At 53.9% G+C, this 21,183-nt stretch overlaps 2 protein-coding genes across 2 annotated transcripts in view; one reads left to right on the forward strand and one right to left on the reverse strand.

Annotated features, from left to right (window-relative positions):
- STK10 (serine/threonine kinase 10) overlaps window positions 1-11,402 on the reverse strand; it is an 82,910-nt gene extending 71,508 nt beyond the window's left edge. The window contains exon 1 of the mRNA XM_090288581.1: window positions 10,902-11,402. Within this exon, the coding sequence (XP_090144707.1) occupies window positions 10,902-11,057 (156 nt within the window). The 5' untranslated portion in view covers window positions 11,058-11,402. The remainder of the gene's footprint in view (window positions 1-10,901) is intronic.
- Window positions 11,403-16,178: 4,776 nt separating this feature from the next.
- On the forward strand, window positions 16,179-20,254 carry EFCAB9 (EF-hand calcium binding domain 9). Its single transcript, XM_090289803.1, has 4 exons — window positions 16,179-16,314; window positions 18,309-18,457; window positions 19,179-19,355; window positions 20,016-20,254. The coding sequence occupies exons 1-4, from the start codon at window positions 16,179-16,181 to the stop codon at window positions 20,211-20,213; spliced, it is 660 nt and encodes a 219-aa protein (XP_090145929.1). The 3' UTR covers window positions 20,214-20,254.
- Window positions 20,255-21,183: the final 929 nt, after the last annotated feature.

Here is a 21,183-nt window from a genome sequence, read left to right on the forward strand (position 1 = left end):
CTGCCTGCCACCTCCTCCTGCTGAGGGGAAACTGAGGTCCAGGCAGAGAAGGTGGCTTGTCCCAGATCCCACAGCTAGGAAGCAGTTGCCAGGACTCGAACTCGGGTCTGGCTCACTGCCCAGTGCTCTTCCCCTTCAGTCGACCATGAGAAGAAACATTGCCAAGGTCTCCTGCGCCCCAGAGACTGTGTCCCAGTCTTCCTCCCCCATCCCTTCCGCCACTGCCTTCGACTCTCCTAAGACGATCCTTCAATGGCTCCCAGCTGCCAACGCAATAAAGCCCAAACTCCCTGGCCTGGCACTCACGGCCCTGCTGATCCGTGCATGTCTACTTTCCCAGGATTCCACGACCCGCCCCCCTGCCCCGTGACCACCTCCACTGTGCCCTCCCGCTTCCTTCTCTCACACCCTTCTTCACGCTCTCCCCTCCACCTGGGCTACCGTCCCCACACCCGTGTGTAACCCTCCCACAGAGCCTACCCCATGACATGTCCCCAGAACGCCTTCTCACGGCCCCCAGTAGAATCTCTTCACCCCCTCATTAGGCTTCACACCTTCTTATCACAGACTCTCTGGTGCCTCCGACACTTGTGTTCAGCTTTCCTCTCTGACCTGGCTGGAGCTCGGAAAGACTAAACCCACATCTGAGTCATTTTAGACTTCCCACAGAGCTCGGCACAGAACAACCAGGGGATAGATGGGAGGCATGGGAAGGCGGGTAAAGAGGAAGATGGGAGAACAGGTGGCAGGCAGGCAGACGGGGGAGTGCATGGATGGATGGGTGGGAGGGTGGGCAGGCAGGTGGATGGATGGGTGGGCGGGCAGGTGGATGGATGGACGGGCAGGTGGATGGATGGACATGTGGACAGATAGGTAGATGGGTGGATGGGCAAATAGGCGGATGGATGGATAGACAGAGAAGTGGACAGACAGGTGGGTGAATGGGTGGATTCATGAGTAGATGGGTGGCTGGGTGAATGGATAGGTGTATAGATAAGAGGGTAGGTGGCTGGGTGGGTGGATGGCTGGATGGATGAATGAATGCATGAACTGATGCTTCTACCTCCTTGCAAACAGCGAGAAATGAAGCCCCCACATAAGAGGAGAAAGGAAAGTGACAAGAGGTCCATTTTCTCCTGAACGCATTTAGATTCCTGTATCTCAGGTTGCTCTCTGGCTTTGGAAGATGGGTCCTCTTTACCTTGGAAAAGTCAAAGGCTTTGCCGGGCCAGGCCATGCACCGCCCTGCCAAGTGGACAGAAACCACCCAGATCAATAATCGCCAGGGCCAAGTTTCGGCTCCGCGACAAACGAGACGGCTGAGTTTCAGAACAAGCGACACTTAAGGATGACAGAGATTACGAAGCACAAAAGCAGAGGAGCTGCGCGCGGCTTCCAAAGACGGGCAATTCATACTCTCTCCCTCGGGGAGGGGCCCCCTGGCATGGCGGGGAAAGGCCGAGCCTCAGACTCCTGCTGGGCCAGCAAGTAAAAACTAAACCCCAAATAGGCTTGGCCGCAGAGATAATCGCGTCCTGGCCTCGGCCGAAAACCCGGGCAACCTGCCCAGCATGGCCAGGGATACGGGAGCCTACAGATCTCAGCTCTTCAAAAGTCACCAGGAACCCAAGCCTGCGCATCACTGATAAAGAACACGGGAGAGGTGCTCCCACCTTCCCCAGGCTCCCTCCAGCCCGAGGACTGGTGCGCAGTCATCACGCCAGGAGGGGGGCCTGGGGTCAAGGGTGACCAGGAGGAACAGAAGGAGGCATCCTTATCCAGGCCTCCTCTGCACCCCGCACTATGCAGGCACCTTGGGGCTTGACCTCCCCAATCTCCGCCGCAACCCCGGGGGCCCTGGCTCACAGCAGCCCTGCCTTCCAGCAGTCCCACGCCTCAAAGGTCAAGATTACTCAGTGTTTCCCAGCAACTGTCCTTTTGGTCCTGTTTTTTTATCGTTCTATAAAACATACTCATTAAGAGAATCTTGAAAATTGAGTGCTACAAAGCAGAAAACGCACGCATAGTCCCCGAGCACCTTGGAGCACCTCCTCCCAGGACCCAGGCCTGCCCTGCAATCCCTGCGCTTCCCAGCTGGCTGACCCCGGGGGGCCCGCGGGACCTCTCTGTCCCTGACTTGCCTCCCTGGTCCAATAAAAATATTAGTTCTGCCTCGAGGGCAGCTGCAAGCAAGCACGCGCTGAGTTCCCCTGGGAAGGTGCTTGGAACAGGGCTGGGCCATAGTGGGCACCCCACGAACGCTCGCCCCCCCGTCTCGTGTCTCTCCATCCTTTATGAGACGCGGTTCTACTACGCACACTGACTTGTCACGTTCCCTGTCATTCAGCTGTGTGTCACGAAGAACCCTTCAGATCACAAGGCCCTTCCACGGCATCGTCTGCAGCAGCCACAGAGCGGGTCCACGCCAGAGCCAACCAGTCACCCACTGTCCACCACTCTACGCGGGTCACATGGAACTGCGTCCGCAAACCTGGACTTCACTGACCTGTTGCCAGATGGCTCCTCAAATGCCTGGCCACTAGACACCCTCACTGGTCACACAGGCGGGTCCCCCTTCCCCGTGCCCACACTAACACCGTGTATAACTTAGATGTGAAGCTGGGCTCGGCCAGTTTTGCCACATCCTGGCTGTGCGTCCTTGGGTACCAGCCTCATGAGGTCACAGGTATAAAGACACCTATGTCCCAGCCCTGGCCAGGTAGCTCAGTTGGTTGGAACACTGTCCCAATAGGCCAAGGTTGCAGGTTCAATTCCCAGTCAGGGCACATACAAGAAGCAACCAACGAATAAATAAGAGGAACAACAAACTGATGTCTCTTTCTCTCTCTCCACACTCTTTTTAATTTAATAAATAAATTTAAAAATATAAGATACCGATGTCCTGCTTGTGAGAGCTATTTTGTGACCCCATTTGCAGGAAAGAACACCAAGGCTCCTCTAGAGGAGTGATGTCACTTGCCCAAGATCACACAGCCAAGACAGTGGCCGAGCCGGCACTTGTGGGATGAAGAGCGTCACTGAGTCAGGGCCTCCAAGGGTTGCTCTTGCTCGGGAAGGTGGGTGATTCAAGGGTCTGCTGAGGGGCACCCTACAGACAGATCAGGGGTGGCACCAGTCCAGGCCCCTCATTAATGGAGGTACACCAGTCACCTCTCCTCGGCCCCAGGGACGGGGCTCCTGTCACCTCAGAGTGGGGGTAGGATGGTGAAGGTATCCCAGGGAAAGAGCTCACCTCCACTGCATGCCCCCAGAGCCCACTGAGGGGTAGATCAAAGGCAGACAGCGTCCCAGGACTAAGGGGGAACGCCTGCCAGTTCTGCCGGGGTCACCACTTCCGCGCGACAAAGCCAGCTTTGACAGTGGCGACTGCCTCAGAAGGCCAAGAACTGGGCCTGGGCTGCCGGACAAGTCGGGCTGGAGCTTTCCAGGAAGGCGGGCGAGAGGAAGGAGGCCAAAGAGACGCCGGCCCTGTCCGGGGCGCAAACGCCACTCTTCCGGCCACCCAGAGTGACCGTCTGCAGGGCAGACACAGAGCTGAGGCTGCCCTGCCCGGCAGTGAACGCATCTTCCCGGAATCTCAGTCACCCTAACCCAGCGAGAGAGCAGCAAGCTTCCAGCTCATGCAGAGGAACTGGACGCACCAGAATCTCTCCAGGAACAGCCTCCGGGAATCTGCCTCTCGCTCCCCAGGAAGCCGGGCAAGCCAGTCACCCACAGAAATAGCCCTCGTCACAAGGATGACTATGACAGTCACATTCACTGTCCCCCCTCTGTGCTGGACACCATGTTCAGGGCTGGCCGCCTGTCTCAATCGCTACAAATTCTCTGAGGGTAGCACTAATTTGATCTCCCTTTTACAGCTAAAGATACTGAGGCTCAGAGAGGTAAGGTAACTTTCCCAAAGTCACACAGGCAGAAGGTGGAAGGGATCCCAATGCCCGTGACCCAACCACAGCCAGGGAGGGAGAAAGCAGGGTCTGCCACATACTCAGTCCTGGTTCGCTCATTCGGCAGAGGCTAGACAGACATCGACCAGGAGCTGAGCAGACCCCTCATCCACAGGGAGACAGACAACTCCTTGCCCTCGGGGACCGTCCCTCTTCCAGAGAGGAAAGAAAAGAAACAAGAACACACAAGGCCTGTCACCATGGTGGGACCAGGCAGTATGTGTGTGTTTGGCATGGAATGGGGTTGGGGGTGCAGTCAGGGAAGGCCTCTCGCAGGAGGGGACGTGGGAGAGGAGACCCAGAAAGCGAGGAGGAGCCCCAGGGGAGCGGCAGGCTGAGGTCAGGCACGCAGAGCTGTGCCTCCTTCACTCCTTCCCAGACTCCCACTGTCCTCCCCCACTGGGCAGAGGCTCTCCCACTGGGGAGAGTTAACTCTTGAGTCCCCAGCATCATGGTTAACACTTGAGTCCCAGGGCCTGAGTACTGGCTCTGGTAGAGGCTGTGAGGAAGAAAGACATAAGTAAGCTATGGCGGAAGGAAGGGGGAAATGTAGCAAAGGGGAGAGCAGAGAGAAAGGAGAAGAGAAAGACATGCGGGGGAGGGGGGTGGGTGGAGAAGTGGGGAGGGCCCGGAGGGGCGGAGGCTGTGTGGGTGATGCCACTCCCTGCCCCGCTGGCAGCACCCAGGAGTGCTCGGCACCTTAGACGCTGCAGCCCACACCCACAGGGCCCCACAAGCACCCAGCTCCCGCCCCTGGCACCCGCCCCTTCCCCTGCCACTTCCTCTGCTAGCCCAGCCTGCACCCGCCACCACTTCCTCTGTGCGAGAGGCCACCGTCGCCAGTAGGGGCTCAGCCCCCGCTGAGGCTGGAGCAGGCCTGCCTGGGAAGAGGGGTCCCAATCCCGGGCACAGAAACCCCAAGGCCACAGGGAGACACCACACTGAAACGATCCTGCACCCTCTCTTTGCAATAAGCCTCTCCATCCTCCCCTCCATCCCGCACGGTAGAAAAGGCCCAGGCTCCTGGCTACAGAACTCTGGGTTCAAGTCCCGGCCTTGCCTCACAGCAGCTGTGTGACCCTTAGCAAGTCCCTGTACCGCTCTGGGCCTCTGCCTCGTGGGGTGTGAAGCGAGGCTACTGTCCCCTGCCTTTCATGGGGCTTGTAGAAGTTAAATGATGGACAGGCAAGAACTGAGCAGAAGTCAGCCGCCTGCTTACTTACCCCGTTCACCTGGGAACCCACAGCGCCTGGCACACAGTAGGTCTCCATGACCAACCCTAGTGACTAACACTTAGATGCGCTTTTCCGGCCCCCTGGTGTGGCACTGCCATTCCTGTGGCCGCTGAGCAGCTACAGGACCCGAGCCACAGCGAGGTCATTTTCTCAGGGCCACACAACCCACACGAGGTAGAGGCGGGTTTGAACTCCGGCCTCACCCCGTTTCTGTGCCATCTGTGACCCTGACAGGCGTGAGCTCCCTTCCCGCCTCACCTCTCTGTTTTCTGTCCTCCCCTGGGTGCCGGGCTAGCTCCCCAGGGTCCTGCATGCCTCCCCCACAGCCCACATCTCCTTCTAGGACCGGTGGCCTTCCATCGTCCCTTCCCCTCCCTGGGCTCTGACGGGGGCCCCAACCACAGCCTCCCCTCCCACCACTGCCTGTGCCAGCCGCCAGGACCAGCCACCAGAACGAAGCCACCCTGAGCCAGGCTTCACTACCAATGGCCTCGGGCAGCCAGGACACCCGGCTCTGGCACCCTATAATTCTCTGGGCAAGCCCCTCCTCCCTCTGGTGATCACAGAGAGCTCCTGTCCAACACTGCAGGAGGCAATGGGGGGGGGGCGCGATTTTGCCCCCCCGGGAACACGTGGCAACGTCTGGAGACATTTTGGGCTGTCACAGGTTGGGAGGAGAGGGAGGGGGTGCTAGTACTGGTGGTAGTTGCAGTGGGTAGAAGCAGGGATGCTGTTGACACCTCTCAACCCCTCACTGCACTGGATGGCGCCCCCAGCAAAGAATGACCTGCCCCAGGGGTGCCAAGGTAGGGGAAGTCAGTGCTAGGAACGAGCTGCAGACATCAGCCTTCGTGCCCTGTCCCCAGCTAAGCAGCAGCATCTGGCCTTGATACCAGGAGCATCAACAACCACTAACTCCCTTCCTTTCCTGCCCACTTCCTGGGGCAGGGCAGGTGATCCAAGTCTCACCTCCTTAGCTCCTCTCAGCCCTCCCTCCTCCTCCAAATTATCACCTCCGTGTAGGGTCAAGGGGCCTGAGGCTCACGGGTGGGGGGGGGGGGGGAAGGCCACTTGCTTGGGGGTTGAAACCCAGATTTTACTGGACCTCCAAACAAGTTTTTCTCTTAATGTTCCCAGCTCCACTGCCCTCAGCTGGGCCTGGGAGTGTCCCTCCCAGGCTGTTTTCTGGGGGCCGCCCCTGAGCACTTCCCCCTTAGCCTGGGGAACCTCAGGAGGCCAGGAGACCCTGGGTGAGCATGAGGGCTGGAAACTTAGTTCGAGGTTTAACTCACTCCACCTTGGCCTGCTCTGGAGCCAGCCACGAAGGAGCTAAATCAGCCCCTCAGGACCAGCCTCTTGGCACCCGAGCTGACCCCCTGGGCAGGCGACATCCCCCGGAAGCTCAGGCCACCTTGGCTTCAGGACAGAGCCAGCAACCTACTCACAATAGCATGGGCTTCTGTTTAAAAATACTGACTGAGCGGAAATAAGGTTACTGCCTGGGGCCAGATGTCTTCCCGGAGGAGGAGGGGGCTCGCTGGACGGAAACGGCTTTCCAACTGCGAGGCAGGAGAGGAGGTGGGGAGGGCGGGCCACCCCCCACCTCCCCGAGCTTCTGCTTTGTCTGAGCTGAGCCGGAGAGGCAGGACACAGCCCTGGCCGGGTGGGGGTTAATTAACACCAGGCAGCCGCTGTTCATCAGTTTGGCTGTTAACACTCACTCTGGAAACAGCAAATCTGTCCCAACACCGGGGGTGCAGGAGGGAACAATTCCATCAAAATGCTCAACGTCCACTTGCTTTGGTGCAGTGTTGTCTTCCAGAAACACAAGGGGGACGCGAAAAACCACACCCAGCCGAACCACGCGGCGAAGGCTCCCCAAAGCGCACAGGTGTACCCCTCCAGCGTCCGCGTGGGGACCCAGCTCCCCACCCCCGACTTCAGACACCCCTCCTTCCGCCCTGCAATGCCCCCACACGCTCTGCCACATGAACCCTGCAGGTCTTTTCCAGTGTGGGGTGCTGTGTTTATTGTAACTTTTGGGGTACGTCTTACCCACAAAACTTGTATAAAACTGTGCAACCAACTCTTTAGGGTCTTATTTTTTAAAAAAACATGCTCCCGATGGAGTTGCTGAGTGCTGTGTCCTTGGTCCTGTCTCTAGCAAGGCCTCTGGTTTTTACTGCGCGATCTGGCACCGCTCGGGACTGACGGGGACACAAGCTGATACTGTGGCAGAAGGGGCTGCATTTTGCAAAGCGCTTATGACAGCGCCTTGCCCTGAATCAATTTTAACTTAATAATAAAAGGGGGGGGGAGTGAGAAAGAGAATGGCCTAAACATCTAAGAAGATGAAGATAAAGGCACACTGAGCCACTCCAGATGGTACGCGTGAGGCATTTAGAATGATAGCAGAAGAGGTTTGGGAGTGAAAGATGGTATAAAACACTAGGGATGTATGATTACAACCCCACATTAAAATTGTTTTTTCACCATGAAAGTGTATAAAGTCTGGAAGGAAATACAATATGTCAACAGCAATGGATGACTTAAGAGTGACTGTTTACTTTTTAAATATTTTTTCATATACTCTCAATTTTGCAAGCTCCTAAACCTTTTAAAAGCTTAAAGACAACGTAAGATCAAAACCCAAGTAATTTTCAAGAAGCGGAAAACTCGCCCTGGCCCGCTACGCCAACCTCAGGAGGGCACAGGCCTGCTGTCCCGCCCAGGAGCGTGGACCTGTCCCCACCCACCCCGCCCCCGCTGCTCCGTCAGTGAGCACACCCTGCTGAAGACAGCTTTCCCCCTCCGCACTGTATCAAACGCTTCCTCCCCCTTCTACCTTGTCTTCAGAATAAAGATGATTCTGAAGGGCAAGAATTTTGAAACTATGTAGCTTGTGACCTTTACTTAGTATCTCGTAATGAACTAGAAGTAACTTTCTTGTGAGAATAAGTTGCAACCGCAGGAGGATTAGGTAAGAATGAGCTTGACTTCGCTCCAAAATCAATCCTGCCCTCCTCCTCTTCCTGCTGAGGCCGACTGATGGCTTATGGGGCAGGGGGGGCGGATGGGGGGGGACCTCACATCCTCATAGTGCGAACCTTCAGGTTTTGAGCCTGGGCAAGGCTCGCCTCAGATCAGTCATCAGTCCTCTCCTGGCCCGCATCCAACAAATTGGGACAGTCCTCAAGAAAGCTGTCACCACCCAGGCCGCCAGGACCCGCTGATTCTAGACCAGGGAAACCGTGCGGGCCATACTTTGCCTGTTCCCAGCCAGCTGGTTCCCAGGCACCATGTCAGAATGCCAGTCCTGGTCTCAGCCATGAAACCTGCAGTCTACCCGGAGTGGCCCTGGTGGCAATGCCAGCAAACAGTGAAGGGGGGAGTAGTTTCGCCCCTGATTAGACTTCAACACCTGCTTCAGCTTCCACTCCAAGGGGCTCAGTGGGCCGTACTTTTCCAGGGTCGGAGGCCTGAGTGACAGGGGCCTCTGATCCAGGATGGGTCTTCCTTAGCTGACAACGAAGGGAAGTGCTCAACGGAAGCCCTGAGCCTGGGGTTCTAGTCCCTTCCTTCCTCTCCCTGGACCCAATATCGCCGCACAGAACACAAGCTTGGCTTAGATCGGAGGGTCACACACGAAGGCCAGGCAGGTAATAGAATAAACTGTCCAGGGGTCTCAGCCATCGCCTCTCAGTCCAGCTTCCCCTCATCTTAATGGAGAGCCAGTCAAGGGTCTGCAGGGGGAGGGGAGGGGCTGCAGTGCAGCCTGCTCACAGCTTTGAGAACCGGACTCACTTGAAGATGGAGCCAGGAGGAGACGAAAAGACACGTGAATCAGATGAGCCCCTTCGTAGGAAGCTTCCAGAGCAGCAGGGGAGTTTTACGGGGGTTGAAGCAGGAGGAGGAAATGGCAACTGAAACTGACAAGGGCGACCCAGTTCTGCATTTGGGTTTGAAAGAAAATGAACCAGCATTTGAACCCAGCACACACAGGCAGGGCGGGGAGAGGACAAGCCTGCGACTGAAAGCCCGCCGCTAACAGAAAAACCATCCCAGACAGCCCACAGCAGGCACGAAACACCAGCCGAGCCTTCTGGAGACAGTGGAGGGGGCGAGGGTGGGCTGACCACGGATCCAGATGCCCTCACGGGGGTCAGAGCACATTTGAAGTGCAGGCTGTATCCTGGGAAGGAAGGAACAATGGCAGGGTGTCCCGGGGGTTCCAAAAGGCTCCAAGCAGTTTCCTGGTACCACTAGGAGGAAGATGCAGCTCTGAGAGGGGAAAAGAAAAGATGTGCCCTCCTAGAGAAGGTGCTTAGGGCCCTCAAAGACAGGCAGAACCCTCAGGCAGAGCAGGGCTGCGAAGCAAGGCAGCGGGATAACAGGAGTCACGGGTGACAGTGACGCCTCCAACCACAGAACCTTTGCCCCAGCGGGGGTTCCACCCTGTAACAGGAAGTGCGGCTCACAGTGGAGGTGGGAAGGTAACAAAACAGGCACCCAGATGCGTCTCGGTGGCCTCCAAATCGCCTCCAGAGCAGCGCTTGTCAAACTTGGATGTGCTTAGCTGTCACCCGGGGATCTTGTTAAAAGGCGAATTTAGCAGGTCTAGCTAGGGTGGGGCCTGCAAGTCTGCATTTCTAACGGGCTCCCAGGTGATGCTAACACTGCCCATCCCAGCACCATATTTGGTAACTAGGCTCTAGACCACTTTCAAGGCAAACAGCAAGTCCTAAGGGGGACATGGGGATGGGGGGGTTTGCGGTGGGGGCGGGGGGGGGGGTAGAGAAGCCCTTTCTGAGGTCCAGCCTCCTAAAGGGCGATCCTGGAGTCAGAGTGGTCTACAGGCTACAGAAGGGTGACGGTGGCTAAGGAACGAGGCGCCCTCCGGAAGATTCTCTCCAGAATTTCCTGGAGGAAAGGTGACCGGGGAACGGGTGGAGTCAAGTCTGAAGTGTATGGGTCCGCAACACAACTCAGGCCCTCGGAACCAGACAACGTCCTGCTGCAAACGTGTCTAGAATTAATCAGCTCTGCCCCAGCCACCCCTCCACAAATGCTCTCTGCCCTGGATCGCTCCAGGGGGAAGGTGCCTGTAGGCTGGGGACTCCCCAGCTGTGACTCATCTGCAGCATCAGCTATGACCCCCGCGGGACGGCCCTCCCCCTCCGCCCAGGCCGCCTTCCCAAACCTAACCTCTCACTCCCGACCGCACCCCCCACCCCCCGCCTTTTCCAGTCTCTCGATCATCTGCAGGTGTGCCCCCAACTCCACGGGGACGCGGCCGAGTCTCTCTGCCGCGCCGCGTCGGCGTTCCCTCGGCATGTGTGTGGGCGCTCTTTAAAAGGTCTGCCGGGTGTCACAGTTTTGCGGCGGATGCCTCGGGTGGCGCTCTCGGAGACTAAGGTCCTGTGAGCGACCCTTTGTCTCCCCCTGCGGCGCCGAGCGCGGTGCCGGACGCACAGGAAGTGCTCAGACACCGAGCCGGGGGGCAGAAGCCGTGTCCAGAGGGGGGCGCCAAGCGCGCAGACTCCACCGGGCTGCGTGAGGGTCCCTCCAAAGGACAAGGGTCGCCAGGACAGGCACCCCGAACCCCGATAGGACCGGGCAGCCCCTCTGCGCCCCTCCCAGCCGCGGCCGGGGCTGACCGGAGCCCGCGCCCCGAGCCGCCCGCCCGCAGCGCCCTCACCTTGTAAACCTTGCCGAAGGCGCCGTCGCCCAGCTCGCCCACGATCTCCCACACTTCGTTGGGGTCCAGGTCCCGGCGGACGTGCTCATATTCGCGGGACTTTCTCTTTTCGAAGGTAGACAGACGCAGGATGCGGCGGAAATTGGCGAAAGCCATGGCTGGGGACTTGCGAGCCGGGGGGCGAGGTGGCGCCGGCTCGGACTCCGGCTGTGGCTTCGGCGGCCGCGAGGAGGAGGGGCTGCAGGACGCCGCAGCGCTCGGGGGCTCTCCCCGGGCCCGCCCTTCCCCGCAGCCGGATCCCGATCAAGTGCGCCCCGGGCTGCGCGCGGCGGGAGCACCCGGAACCGCTCGCGCGGCCGAGGACCCCGCCCCCGTTTGGTCCTGTCCCCGGGGACTCCTCCCGCGTGCCGGCCCCGCTCGCGCCGAACCCCACAGCCTGCCCAGGAGCCCCGGGACGCGGTCTGGGACACAGCCCGCGTCCGCCCACCGGCCCGGCTCCACCTGCAGCTCCCCGGCAGTGCCCGCAGACCCCCTAATTGGCTGCGGGCGTCCCCGGGCTCCGCCCGTCGCCGCAGGGCACTCTGGAAACTGTAGTCCGCCGCGAGCCCGCGAGCTCAGGGCTGGGCTCTGGAGAGTCCTAGGGACCCCTCGGCGGGACCGTCCTGGGTCTGGGAGGCCCGCCGCGCCTTGTGGCTCCCAAAACTTCTATGAGAACAAGAGGGGAAGCGAATTGGCTTCTCGCCAGAGCGCACTGATTGTTGTTCCGAGTGCCAAGAAGGTGAACCGGGATTAAGCCTTGAATCCGTCCCGCAACTCCCCCTTGAGGCTGCTCTGCTCGCGCCCACGTTTCAGATGGGGATGCCCGGCGGGCGAGGGCACCAGCTCGGGCTGCACAGCTGGCCGGCGAATCCGGCGCGGGCTCCTCGGCGCGGTGCTGCCTCCTGCTGCGCGAAGTGCTGCGCCCTTGCGGCTGCGCTCGGTCCCTGGAGGCTGCGGTCGGCCCGGCCGTTTCCTGCTTCCCAGGGACTCGCGTACGCAGATCCAGAGCCAGCCAGGATCCGACGGCTGGGAGAAAGAGCTCCTTTGGGACTGGCTTATCACAGGCTTCATGACGGACCTTCAGATATGTTTGCATGTGAAATTAAAGGCTGCTGATTCTTAATTTCCCACTTTAAATAAAACGAGCTCGTTACAGATCAAACGAAAATCTTCTTTGACGACGATCACCCTCGATCCTGGTCCTTTGGCTCGTTTCGCTGTCAGTTACCTGCTTGTGTCCTGTATACGGCTCTTTAAATGGTGAGCCTTCTGTTGGACGCCCCACTTTTACTGGACCCCCAACCTTCAATGAAAACCAAGGTTATCCCTCTAGGTTCCCACCTGATGCCTACTTCAGCTCTTCAGGTCTGCAATGACCTTATCCCCCAAATCGTTGCTTGTTACTAAGTTTATCCATATAACCCAGCGCACCATAGTACTAAACTCAGAACTGCTTTGAAACAGTTTATATAACAGAAATTATGTGTTCCTTAAAGGCTTTGAGAAACCTCCCAATACAACCATATGGGCCAGATATCTTCTCTTAGCGTTTCCTGATTGATTACTTTCAGATGATTGGTTATTGATTTATTCATATCTTTAACTCCTTCATAAGTCAGTTTTCCTAAAATAATTATTCTATGTATCTAAGTCTGTACTGCCCAACATGGTAGCCACTAGCCACATGTGGCTATTAAGCGAAGTGTAACCAGCCCAAACAGACAGGCACTGCGGCAGGGATAAAATAGGCTCTGGATTTCAGAATTAGTACGAAAAAGGATTGTACGGTTTCACTTATATGTGGAATCTAAAAACAAACGAACAAACAAAAAAAGTGAACTCAGAGAGTAGATTGGTTTCCAGGGGCGAGGAAATGGGTGAAGAGAGGGTCAAAGGGTACAATTTCCAGTTATAAGATGAGTGAGTCCTGGGCATCTAATGTACAGCATGGTGACTGTGCTTAGTAAGTTCTCACCACAGACCAACAAATAAATAAACGGTAACTATGTGAGGTGATGGATGTGTTAACTGGCCTTATTGTGGTAATTATTTCACAATGTCAGATTATCACATGGTACAACTTAAATTTATACAGTGTTATACGTCAATTATATCTCAATAAAACTGGAAGAAAGGATTGTGAAACAATTTTTTTAAAGATTTTATTTATTTTTAGAGAGGGGAAGGGAGGAAGAAAGGGAAAGAAACATCTTTCCACCTCTCACACGCCCCCAACTGGGCAACCGGGGTTGGGGGGCCTGGCCCGCAACCCAGGCATGTGCCCTGACTGGGAATGGGAACTGAACCAGTGACCTTTAGGTTTGCAGGCCAGTGCTCAGTCCACTGAGCCACACCAGCCAGGGCTACACATAGGTGATGTATTTGTGACTTGTAGTATGGATTTATCAGAGAAGGAAAACTCTGACTCCAAAAAACCTCCGCTGCCTTGCGGCATACCTCTTCAGGGGAAAGGCTAAGGGAGTAAACCCCGACAGAAAATCTGGAGCCGGAGTCCCTAAGGCGGTTTGACGTTGTAGTCAACACCGGCAACTCCTGCGGCGCACCTGAAGCCAAGTTGTATTGACTCCGTCTTTCCCTTGGATCCTTCAGCTGCGAAGAGAGGGGGGGTCTGCTGCATGGGCAACAGCAGACCCTCCATATCACCCTGCCCAGGCTCTGTAGCTTCAGCTTCACTGGAGAGGACACTCCAGCGTCATCACAAGATGTCGATTCAACACGGGAGGAGACAGATACCGTGTCACTCCCAAGTTGGACTGCACAGCCATTCTCGGCGGTGCAGATAGACTCTTAAGAAGCTACACCATCGTCTCTCGAGACGGACGGCTGCCGACGACGACGAGTATGGATTTATTGGATAAAGCTAACTTAAAATTTCAAATTACTGGTATAGAGATTCATATAGTGTTCTTATATGTATTTTTTTACTTATTAATTTTAGGAGAGAAACATCATCTGCTATTCCGCCCATTGGTTGACTCCCACATGTGCCCTGACCAGGGACCAAAGCCAAAACCTTGGCAAACCAGGACAGAGCTTCAACCAACTTAACTACCCAGGCAGGGCCATGTGTATTTTAAGTTCTTCCTTATCATGACTTCCCTTTCTCAGTCTTAATTTTCAAAATCTTTTTTTCTCCTTATCACACTTGCCAAAAACTTGTCTGTTCTCATTGATCTTTTCCAAAAACCTGCTTTTGTTCTAAATCTAACTACTAGTTTATAGAAAATAGAGGAGCAAAGGAACATGTTACACAATGGGGGGTTAAGAATCTGCAAAAATCAGGAGTGTTTTCCTCTACATGGTAATCTGGATTCTCCAACAAATAAATTTCAAGAAGAAGAAAAACAGGAAGAGGGAACCTCAAGATACTTATGAAATGGTCTCCATGTAACACATAAACCTGATCTATTTGGGGTCCTGACTCAAATAATTCATCTATAAAAAAATTTTAAAGGTCTATAAATGTCTAATCACTGTTCTATATCTGAAACAAATATAATATTGTATGTCAACCACAATTTAAAAACAAATTTAAAAGTTTTAATTAAGAAAATGTCGTCGGCCTGCGAGCCAAGTGTCGCTGGTTCGATTCCCAGTCAGGGCACATGACTAGGTTGCACGTCATGTCCCCAGTTGGGGGCGCGTGAGAGGCAACCACACAGTGATGTTTCTCTCCCTCTCTTTCTCCTTTCCCCTCTCTCTAAAAATAAACAAATAAGTAAATAAAATTGTTTAAAAAAAAAAAAGAAAATGTGCGTGCTGACTGGATATTTGATAACAGTAAGGAATGATTGTTGTTTATTTTTCGACATAATACTATACAGTTATGCTTTTTAACGTCATTTCTTGAAATATGCATTCAATTGTTACAGGTGAGAAGTCATATCTGAGATCTGCTTTGAAATAACAGTGATGGTGGCAGGGGGTGGGTGGAGCACAGGTGGAAGAAGCATGGCTCTGAGTTGGTCATTCCTGAAGCTGGGTGATTGATTACATGTCGGTTTACTATGCCAACCTAGTTTGAGATGTTTGAAATTTCCCATTATACAGAACACGAAGAAAAAAAGGTCCTAATTATATTGGGTTGGCCCATAAGTCCGTTATGTTTTTTTCCGTAAGAGACACATTTTTCATTTTCACCAATAACTTTATTGATTTGGAGACTTTGAGTATCTCCCGCTATTGGCTTCCAGGAGGTAGAGGCCAGTGGCGCTGCTAAACATCTTCCAACGCATCAGACAGCCCCACAGCAAAGAATTATGTGGCCAATATATCAATAGTACAAGAAACCAGTCACGGCACCTCCTCCATATACTGCACAAATCTTTTGCACTTCGGTTGCATTTTTACATTTCTTGAAGAAATAAAGCATAATACCCCCAAAGTTGCATATCATCTTCCATCTTCAATATTAAAATGGATGCACAAAAATACACCAGTTTTGGTAAGTTGTCTCTTAAAGGCACGCTGATATGACAGCTGTCACAATACAACCTAGCAAAATAGTTTTGAATGAAATTAAAGACACCTAAGCACGACTAGAGCCATTGTATGGAAAAAATTAAATGGACTTTATTGCCAACCCAATACTAATCAAGTTTACTGTTCTGTTTTCTGGTTCACTTATTTGTTTGGGTCTTTTAAAATTTTCTTGTCTTTTTGGTTTTATTTTAGTTATCCTGGGTTCTTTCTCCCCCCTTTTTATTCAACTTATTGGGGTGACACTGGTTAATAAAATTACATGTTGCAGATGCACAATTCTACAACATCTGTTAGCTTCTTTTAATATTGTGTATTTTTCATTTTTTCTTGTTTTCTAATCAATGTGTTTAGGCTATGAAGACTCCTCTGAGAATCACTTTGGCCCTATAGCACGTTCCCATACGCATACGCTCTCGTTCATTCCCCGTCTGTGATTTCAGTTCAGAACTGGTTATGTCTTAGTGGCAGAGGACTAGCCAAGAGACTAGGGCAAGACTGGAGAACTGGGAAGAAGCCACTGTAATTTTTTTGTTCATTTACAGTCGACCTTGAGGATTATATTAGTTTCAGGGGTGCAGCATGGTGCTCAGACACTTATGTACCTTACTAAGTGATCCCCAGGTACTAAAATGGACTCTTCCAGCAGAGCTTCTCTGGACCGAACATTCTAGTTCCGAGGCCGAGTTCTCTGTTCTCCCGGAGGGTGCCCGAGTCCCCGGCTCAGGCGGCACCGCGATGGCACTGAGGCAGGGCTCTTTCCTGTGGTACCTGTACCTGGACAAGCTCTACTGCTTACTGTCCGTGAGAAACGTGAAGGCCTTGGTGGAGTACTTCCGCCTCCTGGACGTGCACCACAACAACACCCTGAATGGTCGGTGCTTTCAGGAAGTCTCTGGGTTGTCACCTGGTTTTGAGGCACCAACTTGACTTAAGACTGGTGGGAGTCGGTGGGGGGGGATCAAAGTGCCGGCTCAGGATTTAAATCCTGGCTCTGCCTGTTGCTCCTTGGTGATCTGAAGAACGTCATCACCCTCCTTAAGTCTCCCTTTCCTCATCTGTAAATGAGGATTCTAATAATGGGGTCTATCTCATAGTTCGGGGGGGAGGGGGGCAGAGAATTAGCCTTGGCCGGTGTAGCTCAGTTGTTTGGGCGTCGTCCTGTGAAGCTGAAGGTCGCTGGTTTGATTCCTGGTCAGAGCACATGCCTGGGTCACGGGCCCAGTCCTGGGTCGGGGGGTGTGCGAGAGGCAACTGATGGATGTTTCTTTCCCTTTCTTTCTCCCTCCCTTCCCCTCTAAAATAAACAAGTAAATCTTTTTTTAAAAGATAATTAAATGAAGGGATGTATGGAAAATGCCTAGCACAAGTTAAGAACTTAGTGTTCGTTCTCACGGTAATTTTCCCTGGGGGCTGAGACCCTGCCTCAGCCAGACTTCTCATCTGTCAAATGGGGGTTTCAATCAGATAGATGATCTGAAAGTTTCCTTCTAATTCTCGGTGTTTGTAGTGACCAAAAAAGTACTGACACTCTTGACCCTGCCTTTCAATGCAAACTAAAAGACCAGTTAAATACTTCAGAGTTTTAACTGTTTTAGGACTGAGTATAAATAAGGAATCCTACCCACTCGTTGACTTGAGAGATATTAATGTCATTTGTGAATAAGGGGGGTTTCTCCCATAAAGATTTGAGAGTTCATTCAGTCTGTAAGCCCCCAAACGATGACATTGTGACAACCGGTTCACTGTGCTCATAGCTGGGACTCCAACCTACACAGATGCTTTGTTTAAGGGAACCCGATCTTATGCAGGAGAAAGTTTCTGTAACCAGTGGACAAGGGGAAATCACATGTGGACAAACCCACCGGTGAAAATCCCTTCAGTGACTGTGGGCACTTTGTGTACACAACGCGTACAGCCACACAACACGGCGGAAACGTATCCCCGTGTGGGTTTCTGCGCCCGGAGTCGGATGACGGGTGAGCAGGACTTCAGCACAAGCCTTCCCTGTCATCTGCGTCTCTCCTTCTGTGACTATAGATGACCAGACACGCATTAACTAGTGTACAGAAGACATGGCTCCGCCCCGGAAGGAGCATGGCAGTGGGGTTAGGTGGACCAACACGCAGACCCCGGCACGGCCACCAAGTGTGGTCCGCGGCAGCCGCATCACCGGGGAGCTCGTCGGAAAGGCAGACTGGGTCCCACGCCAGGATCCCTGAATCAGTGTGTATTTTTACAAGGTCCCCGAGTGACTGGCATTCCGACCCCAGTTCAAACGGCACTGACACAGCTCTTGCTCTCGGAGGCTCTGGACTCAAGGGCGAGATGCTACCTTCCCTGTAGGGCTGTCAGAGTTCCACGACAATGGCCCTTCAAGTGCTTAGCACCTAAGGTGCTGTTAACAGCCGCTTCTCCCCCTCACGGCCAAAGGCACCCGCTTTAATGTAAGACCGAGGAATTCTGATACTTTTACAGAAATGATTTTTAAATTTCTCGTTTTGATTATCTCAAGTGAAAGGCCCGGGTGAAATGTCAGTTTCTCCAAGGAAGTGTCTTAGGTCCCCCATGAGAATGAGCTCTTCCTGCCTCCACGGATGAGGGGCACTCGGTGCCTTTCCCTGGTGACCTGTACACAGCCGTCCGCGCCAGCCAGCACGTGGGCGGCCCTGCACCCTGCACACAGCTCGAGCGCCAGGAAGGGCGGAGGCACCGTGGAAGGTCCAGCGGTGAGGCCAGAAACGAAATGGCACCGCTGCTTCTCCCAGGTCACAGGCTTCCCACATCAGTACCGCGGACGCGGCTCCCGGCTCCTTAGCCTTTTGGGGCTGGTTCCAGAATAATCCATGTCATCTCCCCCCGTAACAGATGTGCTGTTCTACCACTTCCTTCACCACGTGACCAACTGGAACCGGAGACAGATCATGAGTGTGTTCGACATGCTGGACTGGGATGCTACGGGCGAGATCGGTTTTGACCAGTTCTACATGCTGGTCTGCATCCTGCTGGCCCGGCAGGTGAGTACCAAGCCAGGAGAGCGGGGGCAAGGGGCGCCGAGCTTGGCAGTGCCGCCCTCTCGCTAAAGGTAGCGCCGAATGAGAGTGCACCGGCAATGTCCTTCCTCTCACTCAGAACGGGAAGGAAGAACTCCTTCTGGTTCCCTCACGGCCCGGCGAGACCTAGACACCCCCAGTAGCTGCCCAGCCTCTCCCACTGGCCCCCGCGGCCCTCCCACCCCGCGCCCCTCCCTGCCCGTTCCAGCTGGCGCTCCGAATCACCAGTAACCCCGAGCGCCTCACTGCCTCAATGGTCCCCTTCTCAGGGAATTTCCTGGGGGGATGAAGGGGATGAGAAGCGCTCTTCTGTGGGGTCCCACCTCAATGTGCACTCTTGAGTGAATGCACCTGCTTCCCGCCCCCGAGGAAAGGGACCCGCGTCTTCATGTCTGCACTGGGGCCGCGATGCCTCCCCAGCAGCCTCGCTGGAGGGAAGGCCGCGCGTCCCCCGTGCCCGGAGCTCTGTGTGGCACCGCTGAGGGCGGCCTCGGTGCCCCCCGAAGGCAGACGCTGCGGCCGGGCTCCGTGCACCGGCCACAGAGCCCGATCCGCCCCGGGCGGCTCCGGGCTGGCCTTCAGCTCCCTCGGGAATGGACCAGGAACAGAGGCGGCCTGACGCAGCCGGTTTAGAAAGCGGCCCCGACAACGCTGCCTCTAGTCTTGCCCGTCTGTCTCCGAACAGAACCACCTGGAAGAGCAATTTCTCTTCCGCCATTCCCGGCCTGTGTTCGAGCTGCTCGACCTGAAGGGGGAGCTGAGGATCGGTGCAGAGAACTTCAACATGTACAGCTTCCTCTTCCATATTAAAGAACAGGAACTCCAAGACTTCTATCAAGACCTGGACATCAAAGGGGACCGTGTACGTGCTGATCGCGCGCGTGTGGCCTGGGAGCCTCTCTGCAGAAGGCAGAGGACACCGTCCTGCTACGTGCAGCAGAGGCAGGGAGGAGGAGGGCGGGAAAACCTGCCTGAGAACGGCATGGTACTGGGGTCAGGAAAGTCTGATTTCTAGGCCTGTGGGAGAGGACTGTGACATGGATGCGGAATTACAGAAGCTTAGACGGGGACAGGTGCTGATATGGCAGGAGATGGTGCTGGCGTGGGGCACAGAGATTTGAGCAGGAAGGTAGAAATTCTATGATGGGAACGCAGGAGCACAATCCTGCGACCACTATGGTGAAGACCGTGAACTCAGCCTATTTAGAGAGGAAGTCCACGTCGGGGAAGCGAGTGGGAGCTCAGGCTGGGGAAGGCGGATCACATCTGAACCCCAGATGCCAGCCTGAACTGTCTGGACTTGATGGGATAGAAGAACATGGCCCTTGGGTCCTTTAGAGTCTGTAACAGACTCTTCCTGGATCCGACACTACAATTAGATGATAATTTTGTCCTAATTACTGAGCCTCTTGAAGTTTCCAAGTTTTTAAATGAGAAATGATTACACTCCTGCTGTCACCAGAAACAAAGTATCAAATCCATCCTGAAATAATTTTTCTTTTTCCCCCCACTGCAACAAAAGCGTCTTAATTACAAGGAATTTAAGCTGTTTACTATCTTCAACGTGGACAAATACCAGGAGAGGCAGAAAGCAGAGGTAGAAAAAGAGAAGGAGAAAGAGGAAGAGAAGGCTCTGCTCAGAAAGAAAATGTCACACGAAGTTCACCTGAACCCAAAAGACAGTCTTCTTGGAATAACTGAATCCGAAAGTAGAGTATAAGTAATGGTAACTGTTAACGTGCTTAAAAATAAATTTGAACATTAAAGTGGATATCTTTACCTTGATTTTGATATATGAAGGGTACAAATGAGTGTTCCCCTCAACAGTTCTTAACTTCAATAACCTCACATACGACACACAGTCATGGGAAGCAACCGCTTTCTCTTGGTTCATCCACATGTCCCAGTTCTGCTGCTGCTTTTGAGAGCAGCCCCATTCGTTAGGTCTCAGTGGATCCAAATCATCAGCAACACTTACTGGGGCTAAGCAGTTGAAAGAAGGCAATGCTTTCCCAACATTAGTCACTAGTGGTCCAACACTTTCAGAATCCTTTCTGTTCTCCCAGTCCTGAAGCTGAACCTACCTGATGCATGACACTTCAAAGAGCAAATGATAAAATGCCTCCAACCATTAGGGAAACTGCCTATTAAGGATTATTGGGGCTGTGTTCTTCCAAGAGCCCAAATTACTCTCTGATTAGTTATGTGCTTAATCAAATGTATCAAATCTACTAGGGTAAAGTAAATATTACAGCCCCCCCCCTTTTTTAGATTCTATTTATTTATTTTGAGAGAGAAGGGAAGGAAAGGAGAAAAAGAGGGAGAGAAACAGCAATGTGTGGCTGCCTCGCACACCCCCAACCAGGGACCTGGCCCACAACCCAGGCACGTGCCCTGACTGGGAATCGAACTGGTGACCCTTGGGTTCACAGGCCAGCACTCAAACCACTGAGCCACACCAGCCAGGGGTAGAGGCCCTTTTATAAGTTTCCTTTTTGGTATAATCAATGCCTTGAATGGTTTTTAAACAATTTTAGTACAGGACTTAGGAACCCCCCCTACTTGAATGTGCTGTGATGTTTAAGTATTACCTGCTATGGGTCAGACAGGTGTATCAGAGGCAGGAATTTATTATTCTCACAACCCTCTGAATCAGGGGTTAGCTTCAGTTTACAGATGAGGAAACGGAG

Source organism: Furipterus horrens, unplaced genomic scaffold, assembly GCF_987537825.1.
Source record: "Furipterus horrens unplaced genomic scaffold, mFurHor1.1.pri manual_scaffold_10, whole genome shotgun sequence".
Taxonomy (NCBI): domain Eukaryota; kingdom Metazoa; phylum Chordata; class Mammalia; order Chiroptera; family Furipteridae; genus Furipterus; species Furipterus horrens.

Coding starts and splice junctions, on each gene's coding strand:
- EFCAB9 (XM_090289803.1), top strand. CDS start 16,179: ATGGCACTGAGGCAGGGCTCTTTCCTGTGGTACCTGTACCTGGACAAG. Junction 16,315..18,308: donor CCACAACAACACCCTGAATG/GTCGGTGCTTTC, acceptor CCCCCGTAACAG/ATGTGCTGTTCTACCACTTC. Junction 19,356..20,015: donor TGGACATCAAAGGGGACCGT/GTACGTGCTGAT, acceptor CTGCAACAAAAG/CGTCTTAATTACAAGGAATT.